The sequence below is a fragment of the Crocuta crocuta genome, unplaced genomic scaffold, assembly GCF_008692635.1.
Source record: "Crocuta crocuta isolate KB4526 unplaced genomic scaffold, BGI_CrCroc_1.0 scaffold541, whole genome shotgun sequence".
Lineage (NCBI taxonomy): Eukaryota > Metazoa > Chordata > Mammalia > Carnivora > Hyaenidae > Crocuta > Crocuta crocuta.
The window spans coordinates 536,291-551,695 of NW_027531901.1; the positions used below are offsets into that span (position 1 = coordinate 536,291).

The 15,405-nt window shown below is 54.7% G+C and overlaps 1 protein-coding gene across 1 annotated transcript in view; it reads left to right on the forward strand.

Annotated features, from left to right (window-relative positions):
• The window catches only part of ITGA9 (integrin subunit alpha 9), a 324,287-nt gene that overhangs the window by 297,922 nt on the left and 10,960 nt on the right, over positions 1 to 15,405 (forward strand). Inside the window, exon 29 of the mRNA XM_077774005.1 lies at positions 10,854 to 10,973. Within this exon, the coding sequence (XP_077630131.1) occupies positions 10,854 to 10,973 (120 nt within the window). The remainder of the gene's footprint in view (positions 1 to 10,853; positions 10,974 to 15,405) is intronic.

Consider the following 15,405-nt stretch of genomic DNA (forward strand, 5'->3'; position numbering starts at 1 on the left):
GGCAGCCAGCCAGGCCCAGGGGAAGGCGCTGAGCCGCTGTGTGCGCAAGGGCCTGGGCGAACGCGGTCCCAGCGTGGAAGGAAAGCGTTGGCTTGTTTTAAAGTATCTCCCAGGTTAAAACCGCCCAGGTGGCCTTGAGCCCAGGCTGCTCCTTCAGACTGGGCCTGGCTGTCCTCGCCCCGGAGGGGCCCTCGCCTCTCGTTCTAATCAGACCCAGAATGAAGGCTCAGGGCGGCAGCCACACTCTCGCTTCTAAAGAAACCTGCCCAGCCAAGGGCTCACGGAGCAGGACAGTGAGTCCAGAGTTCATCTTCTCTGAAGCCATTTCCGTTCAGTTCCCAAGCTCAGCCCTTTCGAGGAGTCGGTCCTCTGTGAATGCAGAGCACTGCGTCTCCCCCTCGGGAGTCAGAAAAGCCCGGGTTCGAATCCATCTCCCTCCCATCCCCGCTGTGTGACTTCAGGGATCAGGCAGGCTCTGCAAGCCCGTTTCCTCGTCCATAACACGGGAAAGCTGCTCTCGCCGCCCTAGGGACTCCCTCCTTTGTTCTGCAAACTCCCATCCCCCGACCGAAGACACCAGCCAGGGTGTCTCAACCAGACGGGCATCACCCACCACAGGACACAGCGATGAGTCTAGAAGATGCCGCTTTTTCCCTTTGTCATGATGCTTCCTGGTGCGAGCTTTACGGTTTTTACAGCGTGCCTTGTACTTTACCATTTATGCGGCCGGGTGCACAAAATGAGGTTCCACGAGGCACAAGAGTTTTCCCCCATGAACCCCAAGCTACACTGAGATGTAGGCTGCAGAAGAGGGTCCTCGGAGGGTCACCACCATCCCCATCCCACACCCTCATCCAAAGATGGTGGGCGCCCTACTCCACACCCACCAGCCCACAAGTGAGAATTAAGTTGTGACCGTCAGGAATTGAGAAGGATCCCAGCAAAGTTTGCCCACATCAGAGTCCTAGTTCCTAATAGCCTCCTTTTGCTGATTTGTTTGATGAATGCTTACCGGGGGCTTGCTGAGAGCCAGGCGCTATACCAGACGCTAGGCATGCGATGGGGACCAAGATAAACATGGCCCCGGCCTCCCAGAGCTGACTGAGGGGGCAGAAGATGCCAAACAGGGAAGCAAAGAAGGGTTTCGCTTCAAATTAAGGTTAGTCCTGGGGCGCCTGGCTGGGTCAGTCGGTTAAGCTTCCGACTCTGGATTTCGGCTCAGGTCGTGATCTCACCGTTGGTGGGATGGAGCTCCGCTCCGGGCGTGGATAGTGTGGAGCCTTCTTGGGATTCTGTCTCCCTCTCCCTCTGCCCCTCCCCTGCTTGGGTGCGCACACTGTCTTCTCTCAAAATAAATAAACTTAAAAACATTTTAAAAAAGAACAATAACAACAAATTGAGGTTAGTTCCATGGGAGCAACCTGCTTTTGTTGTTTTTAAATGTTTATTTATTTAGAGAGAGAGCATGTGCGGGGAGGGGCAGAGAGAGAGGAAAAGAGAGAATCCCAAGCAGGCTCAGTACTGTCAGCAGAGCCCAGTGTGGGACTGGGTCTTGCGAATCCCGAGATGACGACCTGAGCCCAAATCAGGAGTCAGATGCTTAACCGGCCGAGCCACCCAGGCGCCCCGTGGGAGCAACCTGCTCCCTATTGAAGGCGTCAGGGAGTCTTTCTCCAGGGGAGTTGAGATATAGAAACTGAGGAGGAATTAGCCGGCCACGGATGGGAGAAGCGCCCCCGTTCAGGGGCAGAGCTGCTCACAGACCCAACAGCCCGCTGTGTTCACAGCTTAGAGGCCAGGGCAGAACGGTGAGCATGTCTGTGGAACACAGACGGGTGTGTGCCCTGTAACGCCAGGCAGGCAGTAGCGAAGGGAGGCCGATGAGAGCTTGTGTTCGAAGCAGGGAGTGGCAGGATCACATAACAGTTGACCTTTGAACAGCACAAGGTCTGGGCACCAACCGCTGTTGCAGTCAGAGATCCACGTGCATCTTTCAGGTCTCCAAAAACTTAGCCATGAACAGCCTGCTATTGACTGGAAGCCTTACTGATAACGTAAACAGTCGACGTGTAACTTGTATGTTACCTGCATTGTATACCGTATCCTCACGGTAACATAAGCTAGAGAAGAGAAAATGTTATTAAGAAAATTGTAAGGCAAAGAAAATACATTCACAGCACTGAACTGTACTTATTTAAAAAACCACACACATATAAGTGGGTTCACCATCATCCAGAGATGCACAGTTCAACCTGTATTGTTCAAGGGTCAATTGTACATTTATTAAAAATCACAGACTACTGTATGAATGCTGGGCTGCAGGAAGGACAGGTGGAAATAAGAAGGCTGCGGCTCTTACCCGCCAGAGATGATGGTGGCAGAGGCGGTGGAAATGGACGGTAGATCGACATCCGTAAAGATGTGGCACTCTGTGTGGTCACATGCAGGGGATGCCTGTCCCAAAGGGTTGGGAGGAATGAAATGACATCTTGACCCAAATCTCCTTGCCTGCTGCATCCACATGGGCACTCAGGTAACAGTGGCTCTCACTGGGGCGCCTGCGGGGCTCCGTCGATTAGGCATCTGACCTGGGTTCAGGTCATGACCTTAACAGTTTGTGGGTTCGAGCCCTGCGTTGGGCTCTGTGCTGTCAGCTCGGAGCCTGGAGCTGCTTCCGATTCTGTGTCTCCCTCTCTCTCTGCCCCTGTCCTCCTTGCCCTCTGTCTGTTTCTGTCTCTCAAAAATGAATAACATTTAAAAGAAATTTTTTTTAATTAAAAACAAATAGTGGCTTTCACTGCATAAAGAGATGGCCAAGGACAGGATGAACCACGTGAAGAATAAGCCTCTCCCTCCCCCAATCCTCAAGAGTCTTGGTCAGTTTACCCTAAACCAGTGATTTCTGGTTATCGTGATGATCACCATCATCACTGTTATTTTTGTGAACAACAGAACCCACTGTTAAGTTGAAATACGCGCCAGAGTGTGTGCCTAGACCTCCGCCTTGTCCATTTCCCTTGGTGGCCTCTGCACCCATCACTGAACCCCTGGACTCGAGAGAGTTCTGCTGTGAAAGCTGGTATTTTAGGACAGACTGTTGTCCAGTCTATCGACTCCTTTCACTAGACCTGAGCTGAACCCCCAATAAGCATGAACAAGAAGCACTTTATCCCTCAGCACACAAGTGGGTCCTTCACACGCACACACATGCACACACGTGTGCAGGTGCACACACAGGCGTGCACACAGGCAGCACGCGGCGCACTGGCGTCATATGGAAGGACCGAGTGACCCCTGAGCAGCACCGCAGGGGCTTCCCAGGGGACGGGAAGGGCAGCCACTCCCGGTGAAGTCGCATGGTGTCCTGAGCTAAAGCCTCAAGGGGCGAACGTGAGACAGCTTGTGTGTGCAGCTAGCGTATTCAGGAAGTGATCCCTGTGAGCCCGGGAGGGCAGAGGGGGAAACTGAGGTTCCGGGAGGCAGAAAGACCTTCTGACCTGAGGTGCCACGGCCTGTCAGCTGAGGAGCCGGGACGGGCTGCCTGTTGGCGAGCCCTGAGCCTTCCCGGCTCCCGTGCCCCCTGGCCCAGCGCTGGCTGTTGCCTTGTGCCCGCGCGGTGGGAGCGCCGTGCTGAGCAGGCGGCAGGGACCACGGTCCTGGGCGGGAAGCAGCTGGCCCTTCCTTTAAGAGCGACCATTAGCTCTGGTGGTCCGAGCAGCACGTCATGTGCAAGATCGGGGTCTGTTGATCCCGGCGCTCTTCCTGGGGTGGCCTGGCCCCTCACCAGATGCAGACGCGCTGACTGTCCCCTAAAGGGCGGCCGTCGCAGAGAGAAAACCTCCCAACGCAGCGTCCAGAACCCAGTCCGTTCCCAGCAGACGCGGCCCGTTCGTAACAACCAAGGGCTCGTGCGCCCGGCTCGTCCCTCTGCAAATGCGAGCAGAGCAGGCGGCCCCCGGCACCAGGCCACCACGGGCACGCGCGACGTGTCTGTCACGGCACAGACGTATGATACCATCTGGCCAGATGCGCAGTTTCTTTTCTGTCCATTGATGTGTTCGCGCCGCTCCCTGCTCCCCTGAGCCAGGTGCCTTCCAAAGGCTGTGCTCTGAGAGTGGCTTAAGAACATTTAAGAATGTGCTGCTGAGAACCTTCCCCCACCACCACCCCCTCACTGGCCGTTAGATGTAATCACAAGCAGGTGGAAGTGTCATTTCATTGTCCCAGATGTTCTTCCCTTTCCACTCTTGCCGTTACTTGAATCCCTTCTCTGTGCGATGTGTGTGAGGCTGACTACAGAGAGCATCGTGCCGTTGCCATCGACCTTCAGCCGACCTGGATCTGAGGTTGAGCCTCCCTTTGGGTAGCACTGACTGCACCGTCCCCTGAGCCCTGGAAACCCCTGTCCAGCAGCGGCCTGGTCGGGTGCACCCCACTGGGGTCATGTCCTGGGGCATCAGAGACCCAAGCACTGCCAGCCGGGACGCGAGTCCTACTTGCAGTGGTGGGGACGTAAAAGTTTCCAGAAACACAGAAGAGACTCCGGCGCTGTGGTTCTGGTGTGCCAGCTGCCTCGGCCTGGAAGCTGGCTCCCACTGGCTCCTGACGTGACCCCGGCTCAGCAGCCACAGGTGCATGGAACTCTCCAGCAAGCAGCAGGCACGGCGCCCGGCACTTGGGCCTGCTTGCCCCAGCCCGATGTCTGCCCGCCTCACAGCCTCTGTGGAGACAGCTCCTCAGGCCCCTCCTTGTCTTACTGTTACTATTTAGCACCCAGCACACAAGCCCCCGGCGCCCGTCCACGGCTGCGCCGTCCCCCCGCCCTCCACTGGGCAGAGCGCAACCTCGCCGCCTCCCGACCTCCACCGCCAGATGCCCCGCGTCCGCAACCTTTCTCCCTCTTCCTCACCTCCTTTCGTACTGGAAACATGGCATCTCCCTGTACCACTGCCCCCGTAACCCCGCTACCAGGGCTGTTGGTTACCCCCACCCGTGATCTCCCTCCTAGTCTACCGTCATTATCAGCTAAGTGCTCCTGGCAAACTGTGAACGACACCCCTCCCCGGTCAAAACCCTGCATCGGATTCCTATTTCTCTTAAGATAAAACATATGATTTTTTTTAAATATTTATTTTTGAGAGTGAGGCAGAGCATGAGCTGGGGAGGGGCAGACAGAGGAGACACAGGAACTGAAGCAGCTCCAGGCTCTGAGCTGTCAGCACAGAGCCCGATGTGGGGCTCGAACCCACGAACCGTGAGATCATGACCTGAACCGAAGTTGGACACCCAACCAACTGAGCCCCCAGGTGCCCCAAAACATAGGATTCTTAACTCAGCTTCCAGCCCTTCCTGTTTCTCCAGCTTCATCTTGAGCATCTTCCTCTGGCATCTTGTTCATTCTTTCCGCCCCAACCGCACTGTCTTCTGGCCCCGTCTCACCCCTGCCGCGCTTACTCTGGCCACAGGGGTTTTGCATATGCTGTTCCTTCTCTTTGGACTGCTGTTCCCTCACGCCTATCTCAGAGTCTTTTATAACCATGAACTTTTCCCTTGGGGCGCCAGCCAAAATTATAATTTCACATCTTTGTGTCTAATTGGCCAGTGTTCTCTAAAAGCCAGAAGCTTCGTGAGGCCAAGGACTATCTGCTTGATTCATCAGGGAACCTACAGTGCCCGGCATGTAGCACTTGCTTCGTAGACAAACAGATGGATGCGGTGGATGGACAGACGAGGGGGTGGACAGATGGGTGTGTGGGTAGGTGGGCAGATGGATGGATAGATGGCCAGAACTCCCTGCAAAGAAATAACATTTGCAGATATATTTTTGACATGGAGAAGAGAGGCGCGCTCAGAGACTCCAGCTCCAAATCCCAGCATCTCCTGCTTAGACTGAATTATATCCAGGCTTCATCTACTGTTATAGCTGAGACGACATTGAATTTTATTATTTTGTGTCCTCATGACTCACACAGTGAATCATGACCCGGGTTTAGGGGACTGGGGAACATGAGTTTGAAACCTTGTTCTGTAAGAATTCACAGGGTGCTGGGGTGCACCAACGGACAGTGCGTCATTACCTTACGGAGCGATAATGACTAAGAGCCAGGACTGCCCACTAAGGTTTTAAAACTAAGCACCGTGGAGCCATGGGGTTCCCTTGAGCTGGTTCAGGGCCTGCTGGGGCTGGGGGGGTGGCTTAGGAAGGGGTGCTGAGTGGGCGGGGCTCTGGCTGCCTACCTTCTACACAACCAGAGGACCGCCATGTTTTTCCGTCTTGCCCATTGGGATACCACACCGTCTTCTCTGCTAGAAGAGGTTGAAAATGGCTATGTTTCCAAAAGCTCAAAGAATGACTAATTCTGCCAAAAAGTCAGCCTTCTTTGAACAGGAGATGTAGGAGCAGAGTCTCTCTCTTTCCATTTTTTTTTTTAACTTGGTTTTATAATGCTCACTTAAAAAGAAATTTTATGAGCAAAGGGTAGAAAAAAGGAGAAATACCCATAATCTCAAAAAGCACCTATGTACTTTTAAAGCCTCCTACCATTTTTCCACAAAGCTGACATCTTCTAGATATTAAATTGATATCCTGATTTTTTCACTTAATGTTATAACATTTATCATTTTTCCCATGACGTTGTCATGTGTCAAAAGTATTTAAAACTTGGAAATCAGTCAAAAAGATGCTCGTATGTCTTTCCAATGGTAGACTGGAATGTTCTCTAGACCCTTTCTACTCAAAGTACGGACCAATGGCATTGGCATCACCAAGGAGAGAGAGATCATACGTGTATGTGTATGGGGGGGGGGGGGGGGGGGAGAGAGAGAGAGAATCCCAAAGAGGCTCTGCACTGTCAGCGTGGAGCCCAAAACAGGGCTGCAACCATGAACCGTGAGATCATGAGCAAGTCAGAAGCTTAACCAGGTGAGCCCCTGGGGCGCCCCTGAACATTGTTAAGATGAGCAGTATTGGAGTTTGTCAAATGGATAGGAATGGAAGGGGCTTCCAGGCGGCCAGAGCAGCCTGCAGTGGCTGGAGAGCACAGGTCTGGCTGGTGAGATGATGCAAACCAGCGAGGGCGTGAGTGACGGCCTGGTAAGGGGCTGGCAAGGTAGGAAGGAGATCAGACTGTAGAGACCCTGGGACCCTGGGTTATGTATTCAGTGTAAAGGGAAGCCACCAATAGTGTAAGCAGAGAAGCAACATAAGAACTGCATTTTAATAAGACCACTCCTGGGCGCCTGGGTGGCTCAACTGGTTGAGCGTCCAACTTTGGCTCAGATCATGATCTCACCCTTTGTGGGTTCGAGCCCCGCGTCAGGCTCTGTGCTGGCAGCTCAGAGCCTGGAGATGCTTCAGATTCTGTGCCTCCCTCTCTCTCTGCGCCTCCCCTGCTCACCTTCTATCTTTCTCTCTCAAAAATGAAATAAATCCTTTTTTGAAAAAAAGAGACAACTCCTAATGGCCTCCCTGGGCCCTGAAAGGGTGCTGGACCTGGAATAGTGACTGGGGATGGGAACAGGAGAACACAGAAGAGACAGAGAGAGGTCCAGGGGCCTGGCCAGATCTCCAGCCCTTTGGCGGTGAAGACAAGTCCCCAAGGTCTGACTCCCCACTGTAGTCCTGCCTTTATTTGGGGTTTTATCTGAGATGTGACTTCTTAAAGCTGCAGGACGCTCCGATTTTGTCCCCTAGATGAGCTTGTTAGAATCATGACACACGAATACGAGCCCTGCCAAAGCACAAGCCACATATCCAAGACGGACGGCATCACTGAAAATAAGAAGGGATTAAACACACATTCCAGCAAAGTGACAGGGCATTCTTGTGGAATTTGCTAGACTAAACTGCTGTGGATACTCTTAACTGTGTCTGTATCCACAAAACCAGACCTCCAGCGCGGCTTTGCCAGGACGTAGATTTCTGACGCGGAGGGGCAGGCAGTGTCCCTGAGAAGCCACCGGGTTATCCAGGGGGCTCGACCGCAGCTGTCCCACACCGAGCTCCCAGCCTGTCTCAGCGACTCTCTGTCCGCGAGAAGGTTCTGCAGACTTGTGTCCCAGGACCACGCGCTGGGAATTTTCACAACACTGATTTTCCCTCACAGTCCCCTGTTCACAGGGGGGGAGCGGAGGGCGGCATCCCGGCTGTCGAAGGTCGCACCCGTCAGCCCTGGTGCCGCAGGGCGCATCGGTGCAGGATGCCACGAGAGGTTCTGAATGTGGGGCTGACTCAATGCACAGCTTTTTAGGGGCACGAACCCAAAGGCATGAATCTGCCTTTACAGACGTGACTCTCCAGTCTGAGCCAGATTCGAAACGGGCGTGTGATGACAGACTTCAGAGCCCGTTTCGGTCCCACTACCTCCCACCCTTCCAGGAGAGCTCAGCGGCTGAAAACCACGCTTTGTGACAGCCCCTACAGAGCCGGGGTGGGCACCGGGGGGCAGTGTTGCTGGCAGTGAGGACAAACATGTTACAGCCTGGAGGAGGCCCCCATGCACAGCGTTGCGAGGAAGAGCCAGACGCGGGAGCTCAGGCTGTGCCTTGCGGGTGCGCTGAGGACAGGAGCAGGCGCAGCTCCCCAGGGCCGCGGCAGTCGGGGCCGCCGTGACCTTTCTGGGGGTGTTGGCGGGAAAGGAGCGCAAAGGTGACTTCGGGGGCTCTGGTCACGTTCCGTGTCTTATTCTGGGTGCTGGTGGCACGTGTGCGTTTAGCAGGCACTGGATAAGACTTCAGCGAGCCGTGTCCTTGGGTTGTATTCACTTCTCTCTACGGATATTAGACATCAGGAAATAGTTTTTAAAAATTGAAAAGTAGCCAACCATGCACAACCTCAAAGATGTCTCCCTGCGGGTAATGATGGGAACATCAACTTCCACTTGTCAGAGTTGGGTTCTGCCAGGCGCTGTGCTTGGGCTCGGTGTGTATTAGCCCCTTGAATGCGCTGCAGGGGAGCTCCTTTCCCCCTGTTTTGCAGATGAGAGAAATGGGGCTCGGAGAGGTCAAGTGCCTTGGCCCAGGTCACATAGCCAGTGAGTATATACAGCAGAGAGGCCTCCTTTCCATTCCCACGATGACTACTCTGTGTAGGCAGTTTTCTTTCATTTGCCTCCATGTAGGAAGGGATGGTCTCTGCCCGATTTTCTCTGAGATAATGTTCTGGATTCAGGGTCTACAAGGGCAACTGTGGCAGCTCGTCGGCCTCATGAAGGGCCATCCAGCCCCTCCCCCTGGCACACACCCCTCCCCCCCACTCCAGCCGTGGGAAGGGACCCGGTGAGATGGAGATGCTCACCTTGGCTCTTATCACCAGGGCACAGTCAACAAATGACCTGTTTAACTAGCAGGTAATCTAAGAAGAGCACCATCAGCTAGGCACTCGGCGGTGTGGCGTTGCAGGCTCAGGTTTGGGGGTTTGGGGTTGGCTGGACCTGAGTTCAAATCCAGACTCTGTACTCAAGCCACATGGCCCAGAGCAAAAGGCTTGTCCTCTCTGGGCTTCCCTGGTCCCCCTCTGTAAAACGGGTATTGAATCCCTCATCGGGTGGTTGTGTAAAGCAGACGGCAGATTACAAGAGAAACACGGGGCCTGACACGGGGGAGCATTTGGGAAGAGGTAGCTGGGAGCCAGGAAAGGGGATGTAAACGGTGCTGGTCACTGTGAGGCAGTGCGGTGCCCAGTCACTCCACGCAGCCTGAGTGCGGAATCCCTGGGCTCCCATGATTCGTGAAGCTTCCTGGTCAAGGTGGAGACTCAGCTGGCCTTCAGCATCCGGCTAGGTTTGGACAGGCCTTCTCCAAGGAGCGAATGGCCCAGCTTGGACGCAGACCAGGGGATGGGCCAGCTGGGCACCCAAGAGAAACAGTGACTGCCCAGAGCGGGGATTTTCATCTCTTTTGCAGCGAGCTTGCGTGGGCGGTGGATGTTAGGGGAAGGCTCCTATGCAGCAAGGGCACAGCGGATGCTTTGAATTCTACAAAACCAAACCGCACCATGACCAGTGGCGCTAAAGCGTAGCCAAAGGGTACAATTAGTGTTGAGTTAACACATGTTACACAGTCAGTTCTCCGGCAGGAGGGTGGGGGGCCCTGACTTGTCTACCAGTTTCTGCAGTGTGAATGCACACGCTGCATTTCAGACTACCTCTGCAATGCCGATAGACGGGGAGCGAGGAAGAGGAGCACACAGTGGGCTCTGGCAGGCTCAAGGCCGTTCAGGCACACCTCTGAGTTTCCATGAAGCTTGGGGAAACCTGCCTCACCGAGGCACGGGCCGGGACTGCGCATGGGCTGGGCCTGCGCACAGTTCCCACTGAAGACCAGAGCCCAGTGCTTCAGGAACAGCAAGGGTATGCGGTCCGCCAGGCCCGGCCCTGAGGCCGGGGACAGATGGTGTCCCAGCCCCTGCGCAGCGACAGTCTGTCAGGAAGCTGGCACTGATCCAGTGCTTGCACTGAGCTACACGCTGAGCTGAACGCTCAGAAAGAAGTCCTGACTTACACAGAGGCACGCCCACGCCCTTCCCCGCAAAACCGTAATACGAGGGGGTCTTCTGTTGCCCGAATCGAGAAGAGTGCGCCTTTTAAGGCTTTCGCCGCACTATGTTCACTTCGTGATATTTGAGTCAGACTCGTTGTTACAACCCTTTCAAGACCCGGGGCTTGGATTTCAACTGCCTTTTCCAACCCTGCTGAAAACTCCACCGGTCTATGACCGGGGGAGAGCTGGACAGAGTCTAGTCTTCGGTAACAACCGTCTGGACTCCTCCATGGGAGGTTCGCTCCAGGGGTCAGGCCCAGGGGGGGCTCTGTCCTGCTGCGGGCACAATCGTCCCCTTTTGCTTTGCCTCCTAGGTGGTCTTCGAAGCCTTGCACAACCTGGAGCCGCGTGGCTATGTTGTGGGGTGGATCATTGCCATAAGTTTGCTGGTGGGAATCCTCATCTTCCTGCTGCTGGCTGTCCTGCTCTGGAAGGTGAGTCTGGTGACTGCGGGGCCCGTGGAATCCCCACCCCGGGTGACCAGCCCTCCTGCCTCACAAGGAGCCTCTAGAAAGAAGCTGCCTTTTGGGACATCCTTCATGGTGGGGGTCCAGTGGAGCGAGGTCAGTGCCCCCTCAGGCTCGGATGGAGTCTTGGTGCCACTTGAGGCCATTCATAGCCAGGAGCAGACACCCGAGCCCCGCTCGGTTCTCACCTTCTCACGGTCCTAATGGGAAGGTGGGAGCTGGACTCCACAGCGAAGCCCGGGAGGAACAGCGGGGACCCGGGTGGCTCACCATTTGCTTGAAGAAATAAGCCAAGGAACCGCTGAGCAGTTCTTTGTTCTTTTCCCATGTGGAATACGCGGGGGATTTAGGCCCTGAAGACTCGGGTCATTCAGATGAGCTGCCGTCCAGGGCTCTGCCTGGGGAGCTGCCAGGTCCGCTCTCCCAGCCCCTGGTGGGAGGGGAGCCAGGGGGTAAACCTGGCCTGCTTCCTGCGCCAGGGACGCCTGCCCCTCCTCCTTGCCTCTTGTCACCTCCCCAAGGAGAAAGGGGTGTCCTCGCCCCAAGTCTGGGGTGGTGTCTTTGCCTCACACTCTCAGAGCTCTGGAGTCCCCGCGCTTCAGAGCCTCTACCCTCGTCAGTAACGGCCTCAGCGCCCTCGTCTGGGGAAGGTGTGTCCTCCGCGGCCGTCACGCTCCGGGTGAGTGGATCCGGCCCCTCAGCAGCACCAGAGCCCGAAGCCGGGGCTCGTTGCCACCAAAGCTCTGCCTTTGTTGTTCTAGGGTGTCAGATGCAGGTGGAAACGGGTGCTTTCCGTTCAAATAATGAGTTTCTTTGGGATTACAAAATAATTTGTATCTATCGGTCAGGCACTGTAACAATAAGGAAAGAAGTATAGGACACCAAGGAGTCCGCATCTCAGAGTAACTCAGTATCGTCTCTTCCGGACCTTCCTCTCCGTGCAGTGATGTAGCCCAGGCATTCCCACAGCTCGCACTTACTGTCGAGTACGATGTTGACCTTCCCAGTCATCCACACGACGTGCCCGGAGGGGCAGTACCTCTAAAGTTAAAACCAGGGGTTCATTAGTCATCTGGGAAAAAAAAGCATGATCGACGTACTCCTATCCAAGAAATCTAGAAACAGGAAACTTTTCACTACACATTCTTCAGGGTGACAGTCGGGCCGATTGCTTTAAATGTAGAGCTGTGTCACCTGGAAACAATCCGGAGGTCTAAAGAAAAATATATGGAGCACATTCCTTGAAGAAAAGTTTAACTTATGCCCCCGTGCTTCTCGGACATTCCATGTACTCTTTTTCAGCCTTCCCCCCACCCCCCAGGCACAGTACTGTGACCATCTTTCCATGTTGTTAAAACTACTACCAGGATGGCCATGAGGCTGCAGTGCCAGCAGGCGCCCGTCCTGTCCCCCAGTGCCGGAATCTGGGTGGCTCCTGGCTTCACACCCCCTTGAAACGGTGCCATGGTGAATATCCTTAGAGCCAAATATTTGCACAAATCCTTCATTATGTACTTAAGATGAAACCCTAGAAATGGAATTACCGACTCAGAGGAAATGCCTACTTTAAGCCTTTTATTACATCCTGCAAATTGCCTCTAGAAAGATTATACCCATTCCCCCTCCCACAAGCGCTATTATCAAAAGTGTCCATTTTCCTATATATTTGCCAGGAGTGGATATTACCTTTAAAAAAAAAATCTGCCAATGTGTTGTTTGTTTAATCTGTGTGGCCAGATAGGTTCTCAGCTTCCCCTTCTTTCCTCCAACTCCTTCCTGCCAGGGCGGCCTCTGCTCTGCAGGCAGAGAACAAAGCCAGCTCCACGTTTGGGATCCGCGAAGACTGTAAGAGCTTTGGTTGCAGGGTGTGTGTGTGTGTGTGTGTGTGTGTGTGTGTGTGTGTGTGTGTTTCTGCTTCTGCCTTTGGGCTCTCACATCCAAGGCTGGGTATGTGAGACAAACCAGGGACAGCGAGTGGGGAGTGTGGTGGCCAGGTGGCCAGGCCCCATTCCTGCTCGTGATGGGAATGCCCTCCCTCTGGCCACCGCCTTGGCTCCGCCAGTCAGGGCTGTGCCCCATCTCTGTGTACACACTCTTGCCTTCCCCCACTAGCCATCTGCTTAGCTTTGCTTCTGCTGTGTTTATTTAAAGAAAGAGGTAGCAGGAGGTGGCTGCCCTGGGTAGCGGGACCCGGAGGTCACCAGCTGTGTGCGATCCGAAGTTCCAGGACCTGAGAAGGCAGCCACCACCCTGTACTGTGGACGGGGAGGGAGGGCAGAGTGCCGGCACTCAGGTGGTGGCATTACCCCAGACCAGGTCTTGCCATTACTAATGAGGCGGCAGAGAAGGGTCTAGAACACCTGTAAGGAAGCAGTCAAATGACACCCAAGTGGAAAACCACTTCCCAGAGCGATATTTCATTTCAGCTCACATTTGTTGAACATTTGCTGTGACCCAAATACCAATAGGTACCTGGGTACAACGGGGACCGTGACCCCTCCTTGCCCTGGAACACTTCACCTTCCAGCACACAGACCCCATACAGGTAACAGAGGGTGACGAGCGTGTGCAAACTTCTCTGGAAACTGAGAAGAAGGTACCGTTAGTCCCTTACCCTGGGGGGGATGGAAAGGCCACCGAGCACCGTGTGAGAGGTGAGAGCAGGACTTTGCCGACCCACAGCTGCGCTCCAAGACCCTGGCTGTCATGCTTGCCGGCTGTGTGGCTGGGGAGGGTCACCCTTTGGGACCCTCAGTCTCCTCCTCAGTGGAACGGAGACCACAGCCTCTAACCTGAGGCATGGAGAGGACACAGGCAGAACGCTTAGCACTGAGCTGAACACACAGAAGCACCCGAGAAAAGTCAGGGGATGTTTCACAAGTGAGGTGTCGTCCAGGCCTGACCTTGGAATCGGGTTGAGTGCTCCAGGCAGGGAAGAGCAGATGGATGTCCCCTACAGAAGGCAAAGGAGGTGAGAGCGCCAGCAGCGTGAGAGGTGGGTCACGGGCGAGTGAGACGGTCGACCTCGACTCTGACAGCACCCGCCAACCGGGGGAAGGGGGGTCTCAGGCAGAGCAGGGGAGCACAGTAGAGCAGGACTTGGTGGCCAGCTGGACCCGGAGGTCAGGGAGGAATACAGTCCCTCCCTGTTTTCATTAGACACGGATGGTTCCGCTTAGCCAGAGGAAGGAGGGTGGGATGTGAATGCACCGCGAAAGAGCAGCAGCTTGGCGTGAGGCATTCTGAGTGCAAGGTGCCTACACGGCACTAGACCGGGCGCAAGTCACTCCCCAGCCCCTCACCAGGCAGGGGCAAGGCCGACAGAAGCACACCCGTCACCTCGCCAGCCTGCCCGTGGTACATCTTACAGACGTGTGGGTCAGGGATCCGGGAAGGGTTTGCCTGGGTGATGCCTCTGCTCCCTGTGACACTGAGTGGGGTCACTCAGTGGCATGTCCCTGGTGGCCAGACTGGTCTGCGTCCTAGACAGCTCCGCTCACACTCCTGGCACCTTGGTGAGGATGGCCAGGGGCAGGGGGGGACTCAGCTGAGCCCCTCTCTCTCTCCATGTAGACTTAGAACCTTCCCAGGCCCCAGGGTGGGGCCTGACTTCTTACAAGGAAGGGGAAATAGACCCCACGTCTTAAAGGGGGAGCAACGAAGAGTCCGTGGCCGCCTTTCATCTGCCGCATTCACGATGTTCAGAAATACGGGCAAATGCTCCATCTTTTCTTCGCGACTGTTTTAAAGTAGATGAAGCCTCGCCTCTCACCATATGCTCATCGGTGAAACCATGATCGGGCTCCTTTGCAGAAAAGCGAATAAAAGTAAATCTTGGTGCGATATTCATGAATACGCTCGGCACTCAGCATGGGTAAGCTCTTCAGGCAAAGCTGCCATGCAGGAAGGAGGCTGGCAGAGGGCCTGTAAGAAAAATATCTTCTTTCTTTTTTTTTCTTTTAGAAAAAAAGAAATGAGTTGGGGGGGGGACAGAGGGAGACAGAGAGAATCTTAAGCCCCAACACAGGGCTCGATCCCATAACCCTGAGATCACGACCTGAACCGAAATCAAGAATCAGATACTCAGCTGACTGAGCCACCGGGGTGCCCCAATATCTTCTTTCTTAAACAGCTGACTAAATATGATGACTTTATAGGAGGTTGAAAATGGCAAACAAAACGTAGGGTTATTTCAATGACCTACATCTTCCTAAAACTTCACCCCCAGACCTCCTGTCAACCGCGATTTCTGTGTCTGCAGCCTCAGAACGACGCCTCACGCAGGGAGTTGAGAGCCAGTATCACACTGACAATCCAGTGCCTGGAAGTCTGTCGATCAGCTGGACTAAAACCCGGCCTAACGCGTACCTTCCACGGAGGCCGCCGTGGCCCGGGCAGA